Below are 14404 nucleotides of genomic sequence, written 5' to 3' on the forward strand. Positions count from 1 at the left end.
CGCTGAATGGTTCACAAAATACCGTTGTTTTTGTGGCAAAATGTCAAGACCACTTACTGTTATCTCACATATATATTCTTATTATTATTGCCAAATTTACCACCCTAACTACTCCCACAGTTTTGCCAAATTTACCACCCTAACTACTCCCACAGTTTTTACATTACATAGACAGTAATATACCGAAACGTGTGGATTGTTCCCGATTGGTGTGCTATTACTTTGTGGAACATTTCGCTGAATGGTTCACGAAATACCGTTGTTTTTGTGGCAAAATTGGTCCAATAGGAATCAATGGTGGAATGTTTAAAACTAGAGTGGGAGCTGACAAAAGCTAGAGTGTAAGCTGAAAAATCAGGACATGATTTCTAAACTGCCACCACTCCCTCATTTTCAGGCCCACCTACACAAATCTTATATCAAAACATTCAGCTATCCCTGCTGCCACTAAAAATGTCCACGGCTAAGCCATAGTCCTGATAGTTTTCACAATATGACCACTTATTTGCAACTCACGCCGCCCATTGACATTCATTGAAACTACACTCTAGCCACCTTAAATTTGAAGGGCAATTTCTAAACTGCGACTGTGCCTTCATTTTTAAAATTTCAGAGACATACTATGCATCAACCGCTCTTCTCTGCCCTTTCTGTAGAGTGAGTTGCCATAGTAACCTAGGTGTGTGAGCAGTCAGCAGAGTGACAAAAGCTAGAGTGCGAGCTGAAAAATCAGGACATGATTTCTAAACTGCCACCACTCCCTCATTTTCAAGCCCACCTACACAAATCGGCTGCTAATGTTTTTATAAATGTATGTTTTAATGTAACCGTGAAGCACTTTGGGCGACAACATTGCAATTAAATGTGCTATATAAATAAAAGTTAAAATGCATTTCTCACTCTATCAAGCTTGCAATGTGCACTTTTTAAATTTGATTAATCAATTGGTTAGTTTAATGTTTACTATCTTTACTCACTCCAAACACTCCCCGCAGTTACTCTGCCCACTCCAAAAAATTACTCTGCCCAGTCCAACTTTTCCACAGTTACTCCAGCCACTCCAACCACACAACAGTTACTCAAGCCACTCCACCCAGTTACTCCACCCACTCCAGTTGTAGACTACTGGTGGAAGCAAGACCACTTCACACAATAGCCCCAGAAATTGTAGCTTTTCTAGTTATTTATGTATCCAGTGGCTGAGATAACTTGTAGGCACAGAGACTGGGTCTCCAGGACAGCAGCCAGAGGCACAAGCTAAGCGGCAGGCTACTACTGAAAATAAATGTGCATTGGCATAGTTTTAGAGATTGGAGAATGGGGATTAGGTAATTTTTGCATGAAGTTTACTAGTGGGCCCCAAGCACCCCAGCCAACACTGCCTTCAGGTGTCAGGGCAAAAAAGAGAGTATGCGGGGAGATTTATCAAAACTGGTGTAAAGGGAAAATGGCTTAGTTGCCCATAGCAACCAATCAGATTCCACCTTTCATTTTTCCAAGCTCCTTTGAGCTTGGAAAGATAACACAGGAGGGCAGTATAAGTACTTATTGGGGCATTATACTGGGGGCACTACAGGTGATATAACTACTGGGGGCATTATAACTACCGGGATACTACTGAGGCATTATATGGGGAATTATAACCACTAGGGCCACTTATGAGGATAATTACTGGGGCACTAAAAGGGACATTTCTAACTACTAGGGGCACTACATGCAACAATAAAACTACAGTGATACTACTTGAGGGCCATTATATCTACTGGGGCACAATATGGGCATTTACCTACTGGGGTATTATAGGAGGGCATTGTAACTACGGTGAGCACTATAAGGGGCATTATAACCACTAGGGGCACTATAGGATGCATTATAACTACTGGGGGCACTATAACTGCTGGGGGCTCTATAATGGGGGCTTATGGAGAGGACTGATTACTAGTGAAGGAACTTTAGTGAGCTTTATCACTATGGGGCACTATGGGGAATTATTACTCCTGAGGGTTCTGTATTGGCTTTATTATTGAGCATGATAGGAAGGGCACTAATACTGCCAGAGGCACTGTCTGGGAGCATTATCACTACATGTGGCACTGTTACTAATGAGAGCACTCTGGCAGAGACTTGGAGACTATCTGTATGGCACTGTTATTTTGTAAGTATAGTATTTTCAGAAGACACAATATTGGGGCTAGCAGCAGGATGACACTGTTGAGGCACCAGAAGGAGGAGGATGATAGTGAGGAACCTACGAACTTAATATGTCTGTGTGGCAAGCTCTGCAGAGATGAGATGTGGCTGAACGAAGTAGTCATGGTTGTCTGGGCTGAATGGAGAAGATGAAGAAAGAGAATGCCTATGTTGGTGTCACTTGATGCAATGTGGGTCTGTATTCTCCTGTATGTGTAATAGAACTACAGACGTGGACAAAATTGTTGGTACCCTTTGGTCAATGAAAGAAAAAGTCACAATGGTCACAGAAATAACTTTAATCTGACAAAAGTAATAATAAATTAAAATTCTATAAATGTTAACCAATGAAAGTCAGACATTGTTTTTCAACCATGCTTCAACAGAATTATGTAAAAAAATAAACTCATGAAACAGGCATGGACAAAAATGATGGTACCCCTAGAAAACACAGAACATAATGTGACCAAAGGGACATGTTAATTCAAGGTGTGTCCACTAATTAGCATCACAGGTGTCTACAACCTTGTAATCAGCCATTGGGCCTATATATATGGCTCCAGGTAATCACTGTGTTGTTTGGTGATATGGTGTGTACCACACTCGACATGGACCAGAGGAAGCAAAGGAAAGAGCTGTCTCAAGAGATCAGAAAGAAAATTATAGACAAGCATGTTAAAGGTAAAGGCTATAAGACCATCTCCAAGCAACTAGATGTTCCTGTGAGTACAGTTGCACATATTATTCATAAGTTTAAGATCCATGGGACTGTAGCCAACCTCCCTGGACGTGGCCGCAGGAGGAAAATTGATGACAAATCTAAGAGACGGATAATCCGAATGGTAACAAAAGAGCCTAGAAAGACTTCTAAAGAGATTCAAGGTGAACTTCATGCTCAAGGAACATCAGTGTCAGATCGCACCATCCGTCGTTGTTTGAGCCAAAGTGGACTACATGGGAGACGACCAAGGAGGACACCATTGTTGAAAACGAATCATAAAAAAGCAAGACTGGAATATGCCAAACTACATGTTGACAAGCCACAAAGCTTCTGGGAGAATGTCCTGTGGACAGATGAGACAAAAATCGAAGTTTTTGCCAAGGCACATCAGCTGTATGTTCACAGACGAAAAAATGAAGCATATCAAGAAAAGAACACTGTCCCTACTGTGAAACATGGAGGAGGCTCTGTTATGTTCTGGGGCTGCTTTGCTGCGTCTGGCACAGGGTGTCTTGAATCTGTGCAGGGTACAATGAAATCTCAAGACTATCAAGGAATTCTAGAGAGAAATGTACTAGCCAGTGTCAGAAAGCTTGGTCTCAGTCGCAGGTCATGGGTCTTGCAACAGGACAATGACCCAAAACACACCGCTAAAAACACCCAAGAATGGCTAAGAGGAAAAAATTGGACTATTCTAAAGTGGCCTTCTATGAGCCCTGACCTCAATCCTATTGAGCATCTTTGGAAGGAGCTGAAACATGCAGTCTGGAAAAGGCACCCTTCAAACCGGACACAACTGGAGCAGTTTGCTCATGAGGAGTGGGCCAAAATACCTGCTGAGAGGTGCAGATGTCTCATTGACAGTTACAGGAAGCGTTTGATTGCAGTGATTGCCTCAAAAGGTTGCGCAACAAAATATTAAGTTAGGGGTACCATCATTTTTGTCCATGCCTGTTTCATGAGTTTATTTTTTTACATAATTCTGTTGAAGCATGGTTGAAAAACAATGTCTGACTTTCATTGGTTAACATTTATAGAATTTTAATTTATTATTACTTTTGTCAGATTAAAGTTATTTCTGTGACCATTGTGACTTTTTCTTTCATTGACCAAAGGGTACCAACAATTTTGTCCACGTCTGTAAATGTAATGTCCACCTAAATATGCCTTTAGGTCTGAGATGTTGGATCTAGAATTTGACACACATGCATTGGTGCTTGGGCCCCGAATCTCAGAGATGTTATCAATGCCCTTGCTTACAGCCACTCTTAGCAGCTGGTTATACAGTGCAGAATTTCCCCTGAAATTAAGAGAAGCGCTCACTTGTTGTGGTTTTCACACAGCCTGCATCAGCCAAAAAAGAGTCTATCTGGAGTGGAAAGTGAGAAAGCAAAAGCAGGAGCCGGAAAGATGTTTGATGTGGGAGGCAGAGCTTGTCTCCTTATTTCCTGCAGACTACGGGTATGTATATACAGATAGTGGTTGCGTTTGTTACAGTGGCATGCAAAAATGTGGGCACCCCAGGTCAAAACTACTGTTACTGTGAACAGTTAAGCAAGTCGAAGATGAAATGATCTCCAAAAGGCATAAAGTTAAAGATAACACATTACCTTTGTATTTGAGCGATCAAATCTCATTGGGTTCCCATAGTTTTGCAAGGTACGCCTTTCCTTTTTTCACTCTAAAATTGTACAAAAGCAAATTAATACACTGACATTGCTTAAAGTGTTGAAAAGTGTGTTCATCTTCAACTTTATGCCTTTTGGAGATCATTTCATCTTCAGTTTGCTTAACTGTTCACAGTAACAGTAATTTTGACCAGGGGTTCCCAAACTTTTGCATGCCACTGTATGTGACTGGAGTATATGCTGAGCATGTGACTGCAGTGTATTTGACTGCAGAGTACGTTACTGGTGTGCATACAGCTGTACAGAGTGTGAGCTAGTGTGTGCAGGTATACATTCAATGTGCGTAGCTATGCATGATTTATAAATCAACAAAAACATGTATATCCAGCACTCATCCAGGAATGAAGATAAAAGTCCAAGAAGTTTATTAATCCATGTTATAACAATGCGTTGTAAAGGCAGGAAATCCTAGAACAGATGTGTTTTAACTGATATCCATCATGGGTGGGTGGGCCATGTGTGGAGCGGGCTCACTTGTTGATCCCGCTCCTTTTACAGAAGGTGCCGCCTCTATAATACAGCTGACTCCTGGCCACAATGACCAGAATCAGAGATGATTCCAATCTTGGTCATTTAACTTCTTACATGCTGCATCAATAGCAACTGCGGCATCTGAGGGGTTAGACAAAGGAATAGTGGCCATACTTGGAAGTCCATCCGTCTCCTAAAATCTTCTCTTGACAAATTTTTAACATGGTGGACAATATCCTTGAGTCACACTATAATCATCGAAAGATCCTATTATCTCCCTACTACATGGCTTGATCACCATATGTAGCAAAGCCAGGCTGTGTACCTTATGCAAGTACCAACCACTAGGCCAATCAAGGCCAAACCTCTCCCACAAGCTGATTAAAGGAAGCCATTTATAGAGATTGAGGAGGCTACGGTTACCAGCCGTCACTAATATATCAATGACCTAAAGCATGTCACATGGCAGAAAAGCAGGGACATGTAGACAGCAGCCTCCCATATATTATGTAAACTGGCAGCTAAGTAGTTCTCAAATGGTTAATTGGCAAAATCTGCTTACCATCTGCCTTTAATATTAAAAAGCCACATAAGGTCCTTAGTGGAGGCCAAATCCTAGGGAATTAAGACTTGCTCTTGTAATACAAGGTAAAATAGCTCAGTCACTTCTTCTACTTCGCCATGGGATGTCAGCAGTCATTGGACAATGTGCTACTTACCCTGTTTGTGATGGGCTTTCCGTCCTTTACTTTAACCGCAAGTCCTAAATCAGACAACCGGCAGTTGCCATTGTCATCCAGAAGAACATTTTCTGGCTTCATGTCCCTGTAGAGGATCTTAATGGAATGAAGGTGCAAAAGCCCACAGCTAATCTGAGCACTGTAAAATATCACTCTTTTTATCTCCAGCCCTTTTTCTCCAATGTTATAGATATGAAACTTAAGGTCTCCTCCATTCATGAGGGTCATCACTAGGCACAGGTGGCTTTTAGTTTCATATGCATAGGCCAGAGAGACAATGAAGGGGCTGTTAGTTTTCTCTAGGATCTCCTTTTCCAATAAAGCCATCTTCTCCCCATTCTTTTTCTTAAGACGCTTCTTGTCCAATTTTTTACATGCATACATCTGTCCTGTGTTCTTCACTTGGATGGCACATACCTGCAGCCAACAACAAATGAGTTAGATCACATGCATCCACAACCACAGGGGTTTATGTGTATGATATCTACATCTACATGACTTCCCATGACAAAACTATAGTGATTAGGTTTCACGTGAATTCTTCGAGTCTTAACATTCTAGAGTAAAACATGCACCTCTAGGCCTTGCTCCATAGTACATTGTGGAGGAAGGAGTTTGAGCATAATTTTGGAAAAAAGGCACAATTACGTAACTTTGGGAGTAACATATAGAAGCCTCATACGCTTGAAGTGGAGGATGGATGAGAGGATAACTAAATATCTATACAGATAACTGTAAAAGCCCTAAAAAATACAAGAATATCTCGATAAAATACAAAATAGTTGTCTATGGCTAGAATATCAGTTACAGCAAAAAGACCAGGAAGACACCAGGTTCTTGAAAGTACCGTTCCTGTGAATTCACTTTACAAACTTAGGCATTCAAGGTGGTCCTAACATGCATGGACTTCATGCGTTTTGGCAGACAGCTGCAGAGGAACCTCCCACCCAAAAATCTACTCCCCCATCTCTGACATATAGTAGAAAGAAGTACAATTGACAGTTGACTTATTCTTAGCCATTTAGTGCTGTTAATCTTCGTTCTTCCTCCTCTGTCATATGGATGCGATCAAATATTTCAGGTAGGTATCATGTTTCAATACTTTTGCCCATTAATCTTTAGTACTGACTATAAAATATCAATATACCTGCACTGTACGCGCCAAAGGGAGGCTTCAGCTGCAAAAGTGAGGAACTGGTTATTAATTAGAGCAAACCGAGTGTATGTGTTGTGTTTTAGGAAGAAGGCTCAAATAGTGGAATAGTCCACTGATCACTCTTAATTCTCCCTGTCTACCACCAAGTTAAGAGTGTCTTCACAAGCTTGTTTGTGTCCCCAGTACTCTAATCTGAATTTTTGTCAGGCAGCCCATTTAAAATTTAACAGGTTGGTATAATTGTGCATTTGGATGTGGTCACCTCTTCACCCTGGTAATTACCAAAAGAAATGCTTCTTTTCACAGCAGGATATCTTCACTATATACAGAGGATTACCAGGAATTAGTGAAGGTAGAGGGGATGTCAGGTTTCAAGTCTTTCCTAATTGCATTGATGTAGAGTAATTCCAAGGAGAAATCGTTCACCTTGGGCCATGCCACTTCTCTGTCAATTCTTAGCAACAGACAGATTTGCAGCAGGACTAGAAACCCACATAGGATCCTAACGAATGGAGTGGTCATCAAACTAATGATCAATTAATTCAACCACACCTTAGTGCCTTTAAGGTTATGTGACAAAGTATATGATTTCATAACACCCAATGCTAAAATAAAGATGAAAAGCAACCAGCAACCTTATTGTTTAGCATTGTTCCTGAGCGAGGATTTTGGGTTCAAAAACCAACCAAAGAAAATATCTACATGAGCTAAGCAATGAGATACTGTATACTGTAAAAAAATAAAAGTAAATGACAAGTCGGGTAATCCCTTGTATATGAGACTATATAGGCACACAAATCCAGAGACCCATTAATAGTCTTCTACTGAGACAGATTGAAATGTACTATTAACAGTGAACGATTTATATGGTCATCCTCAGGATTGAGAAGCTGGAGCTAACCACATATCATCTAGACATGAAGCCAGATATCAAAGTTCTCAGTGGCATATACAGGTCCTTCTAAAAAAAATAGCATATTGTGATAAAGTTCATTATTTTCTGTAATGTACTGATAAACATTAGACTTTCATATATTTTAGATTCATTACACACCAACTGAAGTAGTTCAAGCCTTTTATTGTTTTAATATTGATGATTTTGGCATACAGCTCATGAAAACCCAAATTTCTAAAAAAATTAGCATATTTTATCCGACCAATAAAAGAAAAGTGTTTTTAATACAAAAAAAGTCAACCTTCAAATAATTATGTTCAGTTATGCACTGAATACTTGGTCGGGAATCCTTTTGCAGAAATTACTGCTTCAATGCGGCGTGGCATGGAGGCAATCAGCCTGTGGCACTGCTGAGGTGTTATGGAGGCCCAGGATGCTTCGATAGTGGCCTTAAGCTCATCCAGAGTGTTGGGTCTTGCGTCTCCCAACTTTCTCTTCCCAATATCCCACAGATTCTCTATGGGGTTCAGGTCAGGAGAGTTGGCAGGCCAATTGAGCACAGTAATACCATGGTCAGTAAACCATTTACCAGTGGTTTTGGCACTGTGAGCAGGTGCCAGGTCATGCTGAAAAATGAAATCTTCATCTCCATAAAGCTTTTCAGCAGATGGAAGCATGAAGTGCTCCAAAATCTCCTGATAGCTAGCTGCATTGACCCTGCCCTTGATAAAACACAGTGGACCAACACCAGCAGCTGACATGGCACCCCAGACCATCACTGAGTGTGGGTACTTAACACTGGACTTCAGGCATTTTGGCATTTCCCTCTCCCCAGTCTTCTTCCAGACTCTGGCACCTTGATTTCCGAATGACATGCAAAATTTGCTTTCATCCGAAAAAAGTACTTTGGACCACTGAGCAACAGTCCAGTGCTGCTTCTCTGTAGCCCAGGTCAGGCGCTTCTGCCGCTGTTTCTGGGGAATGCGGCACCTGTAGCGCATTTCCTGCACACGCCTGTACACGGTGGCTCTGGATGTTTCTACTCCAGACTCAGTCCACTGCTTCCGCAGGTCCCCCAAGGTCTGGAATCGGTCCTTCTCCACAATGTTCCTCAGGGTCCGGTCACCTCTTCTCGTTGTGCAGAGTTTTCTGCCACACTTTTTCCTTCCCACAGACTTCCCACTGAGGTGCCTTGATACAGCACTCTGGAAACAGCCTATTCGTTCAGAAATTTATTTCTGTGACTTACCCTCTTGCTTGAGGGTGTCAATGATGGCCTTCTGGACAGCAGTCAGGTCGGCAGTCTTACCCATGATTGCGGTTTTGAGTAATGAACCAGGCTGGGAGTTTTTAAAAGCCTCAAGAATCTTTTGCAGGTGTTTAGTGTTAATTAGTTGATTCAGATGATTAGGTTAATAGCTCGTTTAGAGAACCTTTTCATGATATGCTAATTTTTTTAGATAGGAATTTTGGGTTTTCATGAGCTGTATGCCAAAATCATCAATATTAAAACAATAAAAGGCTTGAACTACTTCAGTTGGTGTGTAATGAATCTAAAATATATGAAAGTCTAATGTTTATCAGTACATTACAGAAAATAATGAACTTTATCACAATATGCTAATTTTTTTAGAAGGACCTGTATATATATGGGCTATATCATCTGCCAAGAGAACCCAGTCCAATCTCAGAATATTTTCTGCTAACACACAATATGCAATGCATTTAATGTACCAAGGCTTTCTCCAGCAGAACAGATAGCTTTCATTGCTGCTTCTTCAACTAGGCTCACATGATGGTGCCTAGAGTATATTAAAGCTTTTGGGACTTTATGAGTTGAGCCTTGATTATGAATATTATAGTTCACTATATTCTAGACTTTTGTACTCTCACATTGTTCAACGATGGTAATCATGTAGTTACAATCCCACTAGTCCCAACAGCTCGTATTGACCAGATATTGATTAAGTCAAAGGTCAGCGGTTCACCCGAAGACTCATCAGGCTATACTTCCTGATTTCTATTATACTAATGTGTTATCTGCTAAGATTGGTGGAAACCGAAATGTGTGTCATTACACAGACTTATCTCTGTTATACAGGTGAATAAGAGTTGGTGTTAAAAAAGAATGGCAAAAAGGCTAAATGTCTGCCCAACAATCCTCCCATATGGAGTCCACACATGGACGGACAAGCCTGAAGACAAAGCTTGACAACATAATTTATGGTGGCAAGATTGGACCCTGGACAGCCTGGCTTACACGTTTTACATACAACTGTTATTCAGGCTATGAAGCAGGCGGCCCAGGTTCCATGCTTGGATTTGTATGCACTAAATATTGGATTTTGGATAAAATATTTGGATAAAATTTAGGATTTTATACAAAATATGCACATACATCTGCTGGATGTACTTAAGGGGTTAAATAAAGATTTAAAAAAAACACACACAAAACAAGATGTAACCGGTAGGGATCTGTGCTCTGTGACCTTCATAGTGTGCCTCAAGCACCATGTCCCTCCACCATGTCACCCAAGTTTCCCTTCACTATAATAGGACTGCAATGGGAGATCCTGACGACAACAAAGATCTTCAATCAGAAAATGAAGGAAGTGTCAGTGACATGTCAGAAGATGTTTAAATGTGAACCTCCCTTATAACAAATTAGTATTAAAATGTATTGGAAAAACATGCTTTGTGTGTCCAGGCCCATCGAGATGCTAACGCATTGTCGTTTATAATGCTCCTTCCATGATCTATTTTCCCACTCTTTGGGGAAGATTTACCAAGACCGATACTTTTTGCGCTAGTCTTGATAATCCCTGCACTGCTGAAGGATTCACCTAATTTATGATGAGGCTCAGGCCTTGTCATAAATTAGGCGCATCTGCTGGCAGTTCGTGAGCCTAAACAAAATCTACACTAGCTCATTTGTGCCAGAAAACTGGTATAACTGATGATAAATTTGTCTGGGTGTTGGCCATGCCCTCTTTTGGAAAAGTGGTGAGGGCATTGTAAAAAAGTGGCAACTTTTCTTTTCAAAAGGTCGCATTTAAAAAGTCACGAACACACAGCTTACAACTTTTTAAAGCCACTTTTCTGGGGCAAGGGATAAATCTCTCTTTTTATTAGGCTTGCCAACTGTCCTGAAATTTCTGGACCAACCGTAAAAATAGGTGACTTTTTTCCTGAGCGTGTGAAAAAAAACAGATGTGTCTGTGAGGCTAGTGGTACTTGAATAGCTAATTTTGGTGGTAATTATCATAATTTTACTGCTCACAGTAATAAGTTCTTATCAGTATATTGAGCTATAGACATGTATTACTTATAAACTTTATCATAAGTTATGGTTTTCTAATTTGTCCGTATCTTGGTTGTCCATGATTTTGGTATAAATTGTCCAGAAAAACGAAAAATTATGGTTGGCAAAATAAATTTTGGTTGGTTACCACAGTAATACAATGAGTAGGTTTTCTCTATAGGTTGATCAAGGAGCCGGACCTTGGAAATGATATGAAGGCTCCAATTAACGTACAGTCTCATTACAGTAGTTAGCCAATATCTGTGCCCATCTCGATAGTCTGGATGATGATGGACAACCTAACCTCAAATCATCTGGAAACAAGAAATAAGCCTATATTTACTACTGACAGGTCACACTTAGACAATCTATAACTAGAATATTTACCATTAAAAGGCCTTTATAGAATGTAATAACTTTTGGTAAAAGGTTAGGTCTCTAAACGCCTAATTAAAACTGCATTGACATTTAGATTTGAAGTTGATGCTTCAGGATGGGTTAATGTTTGCTAGCATGTATATATTACAAATCCACCCCATGGACATATCCCACATGCCCTATCCATCTAGCTAACTTTAACGGGTAAACTAACAATGCTCCTTCTTACGACATTTGTGCCCAAGATCGCATACAGATTGGAATTTTAGTGGTGTTTATGAGGAAGTTAGGGCACTACGCAAAACCTCCCCAAATTGTCACCATATAGACCTGTATGTTACCAGCATAATCACAGTCATATCAATCCAATTAACTGTGCATATATGGCCAGTTGCAGTATTTCTAATGGGGGAGGTGCTTCAGAATAGCATTACAAAAACCACTTAATGTGTCCTTCTGCTAGAACCATGTAAAGTGCTCATACCTCTCCAAAGCCGCCTTTTCCCAGCACTCTGAATTCATAAAAGTATTTGTGGGTAATCGGTTGCCTCTCAAAGGCCTTCCACTGGAGGAATCGATCATAGAAGATGCTGTTCTGGAAGTCCTGGAATGGAGCCTCCTTTAGGTAGTTATTTACCTCCTCCTTAGCAAGCTGAAGCAATGGTGGAAGCTCACTGAGTTGTGCCTGCTGGACTTTTTTAATAAGATCTGAACTCATAAAAGGCAACTGGCCCTCAGCATTATCTTTAAATCTTTGGCTAACCAAATTCTGTGCCAACTGAACCTTGTTTGAGTCCTCCTCCAATTCCCAGTCAGTGATTTCATCCAGGAAGGTTTCGGCCAGCAGATACTCAGGCACTGTGGCTAGGAAGTCTCTAAATAGTCTCCGGCCAATTGGTTGCTCTTCACAGATACTATGATAGTCCAGGCTAACAGAATCTTTAATTTCATTGCGACAAGCATCCTTTGGAGGTAGCGACAAACTCTTGCGCCTCTTCTGTAACTCTTTCAAATCTCCCTCACTACTTTTTCTTGCCTGTAAGTAAGCGGTGTTTGCTATCAGATTATCTAGTCCTCCCATGTCACACATGGCTGCTTCAGACAATAGCTGTTCTCTGTCTGCAGGGACAGAGGTCAAAGGACCAAAGACTTCTCCTCTCTCTGCGTTCTCCTAGCTCCTTTTCTTCTCACCACAGGAACTGTGACAGAGAGTCCAACTGCAGGAGTTAGCATTAAATACCACTAAGGGATTTTCATTAAGACCCTTTGCTTGTACCATTTGTGGAAAGTGACTGGTAAGAGGTTTCTCTGTTGTAAGGAGCTTTTAGCATGCTATGTATAGCTGCTGATTACATACGGCAAGTGCTACAATAGGCCGAGGGACAGGAGCACATGTACAGGAGAGCAGCAACAGAAGGGTAGGCAAAGCAGAAGTCGTGAAATGGAAGCTAATAATCAACAATCTCATACTGCTTGTGTCAGTTCAGAATATGCAGTGTACTCCTGGAAGTATTTTGCACCATTTTTACATCTAAGGACATCATAAGTTCAAATATAGGACTGACAGTTCTTCGGTCCATAGTTTATGATAATATTTCTATACAAAAATGGGACTTGGTAAAATTAGGCAAAGTAGCAAAACCTGATTTAAAGCTTTCAGCCCATGAGGATTTTCCGTTTAAAAGCTCATGCACACGAACGTATTTTTTTTCTGTTTCCCTTTAGTTTTTTACTAGTCCGTATGCAGAGCCATTCATTTTAATGGGTCCACAAAGAAACTGAAATGACTCTATGTGTACTCTGTTTCCATATGTTCGTTCCGCAAAGGAATAGAACATGTCCTAATCTTGTCCGTTTTGCGGATAAGGACAGGCACTGTTACAATGGATCCGCCCCAAAAAAAAACTCGTCCAACGCTGATGTCATTCTTTTTTTTGCAGATCTGTATTTTGCGGACCGCAAAATACATACAATCGTGCATGAGCCCTAACTTTTATGTTTTTCCATTCACATAGTCGTATGAGCGTTTGTTTTTTTTGCGGGGCAGGTTGTACTTTCTAATGGCACCATTTAATGTTGCAGACAATGAAGTGGGAAGCTGGGAAAAATTCCAAATGGGGTGGAATTTGAAAAAAAAATAAAAAACAATTCCACCACACTTTTATGGGTTTTGTTTTTACGGCTTCCATGTGTGGTAAAACTGACTTGTTACCTTCATTCTCTGGATCAATGTGATTATGATGATACCACATTTGTATAGTTTTTCTTGTGCTTTAATACTGAAAAAAAAAGAAAATTGGAAAAAATTAACTTTTTTTTATAGCAATGTCTATGTCTATGCAGGTCAATCTGTAGTTGTTATTGATACAATTTTGGAGTGTGTATGACTTTTTGATCACTATTTATTAGTTTTTTTGGGGAGATGAAGCAACAAAAAATAATGGTGAATCAGTCATTTAGATTTTTTCCATTACAGCATTCACTGTTTTCGATAAATACCTTAATATTTTAATAGTTCGGGCATTTTGGCTTCTACCATACATTGACTTGATTTGCTTTGTTCTTATGAATCCCTGCCACCTGCAGGGCTCTATAGGAACTACAGCTCTTAAAGTCCTGGTTTCTTTAGAGACACCATGAATTTTAGAGCGAACCAATGGCTCCCCCGATCGCCGTGCAGGGGAGCTGTTCAAGCCTCAGGAGTGCAGCGCTCCTGGGTTTTCTGCTGTCAGATGCCATGGTCTCAATTGACCATGGCATATGAAGGGTTAAATGTTTGTGATCAGCATTATGGATGATCACAGACATTAGCCCTGGGTGTCTGCAGAATAAAAAAACAATAGCGGGGTTGTCTGCTTTTTTTA

At 40.5% G+C, this 14404-nt stretch overlaps 1 protein-coding gene across 1 annotated transcript in view; it reads right to left on the minus strand.

Moving 5' to 3' along the window:
• Nucleotides 1-12630, minus strand: part of GRK7 (G protein-coupled receptor kinase 7) — a 60802-nt gene extending 48172 nt beyond the window's left edge. The window contains exons 1-2 of the mRNA XM_044291360.1: nucleotides 12025-12630; nucleotides 5790-6227 (exon numbers count right to left, since the gene is read on the minus strand). Coding sequence (XP_044147295.1) covers nucleotides 5790-6227; nucleotides 12025-12630 — 1044 coding nt within the window. The remainder of the gene's footprint in view (nucleotides 1-5789; nucleotides 6228-12024) is intronic.
• Nucleotides 12631-14404: the final 1774 nt, after the last annotated feature.

This window comes from Bufo gargarizans, chromosome 4 (genome assembly GCF_014858855.1).
Source record: "Bufo gargarizans isolate SCDJY-AF-19 chromosome 4, ASM1485885v1, whole genome shotgun sequence".
NCBI lineage: Eukaryota > Metazoa > Chordata > Amphibia > Anura > Bufonidae > Bufo > Bufo gargarizans.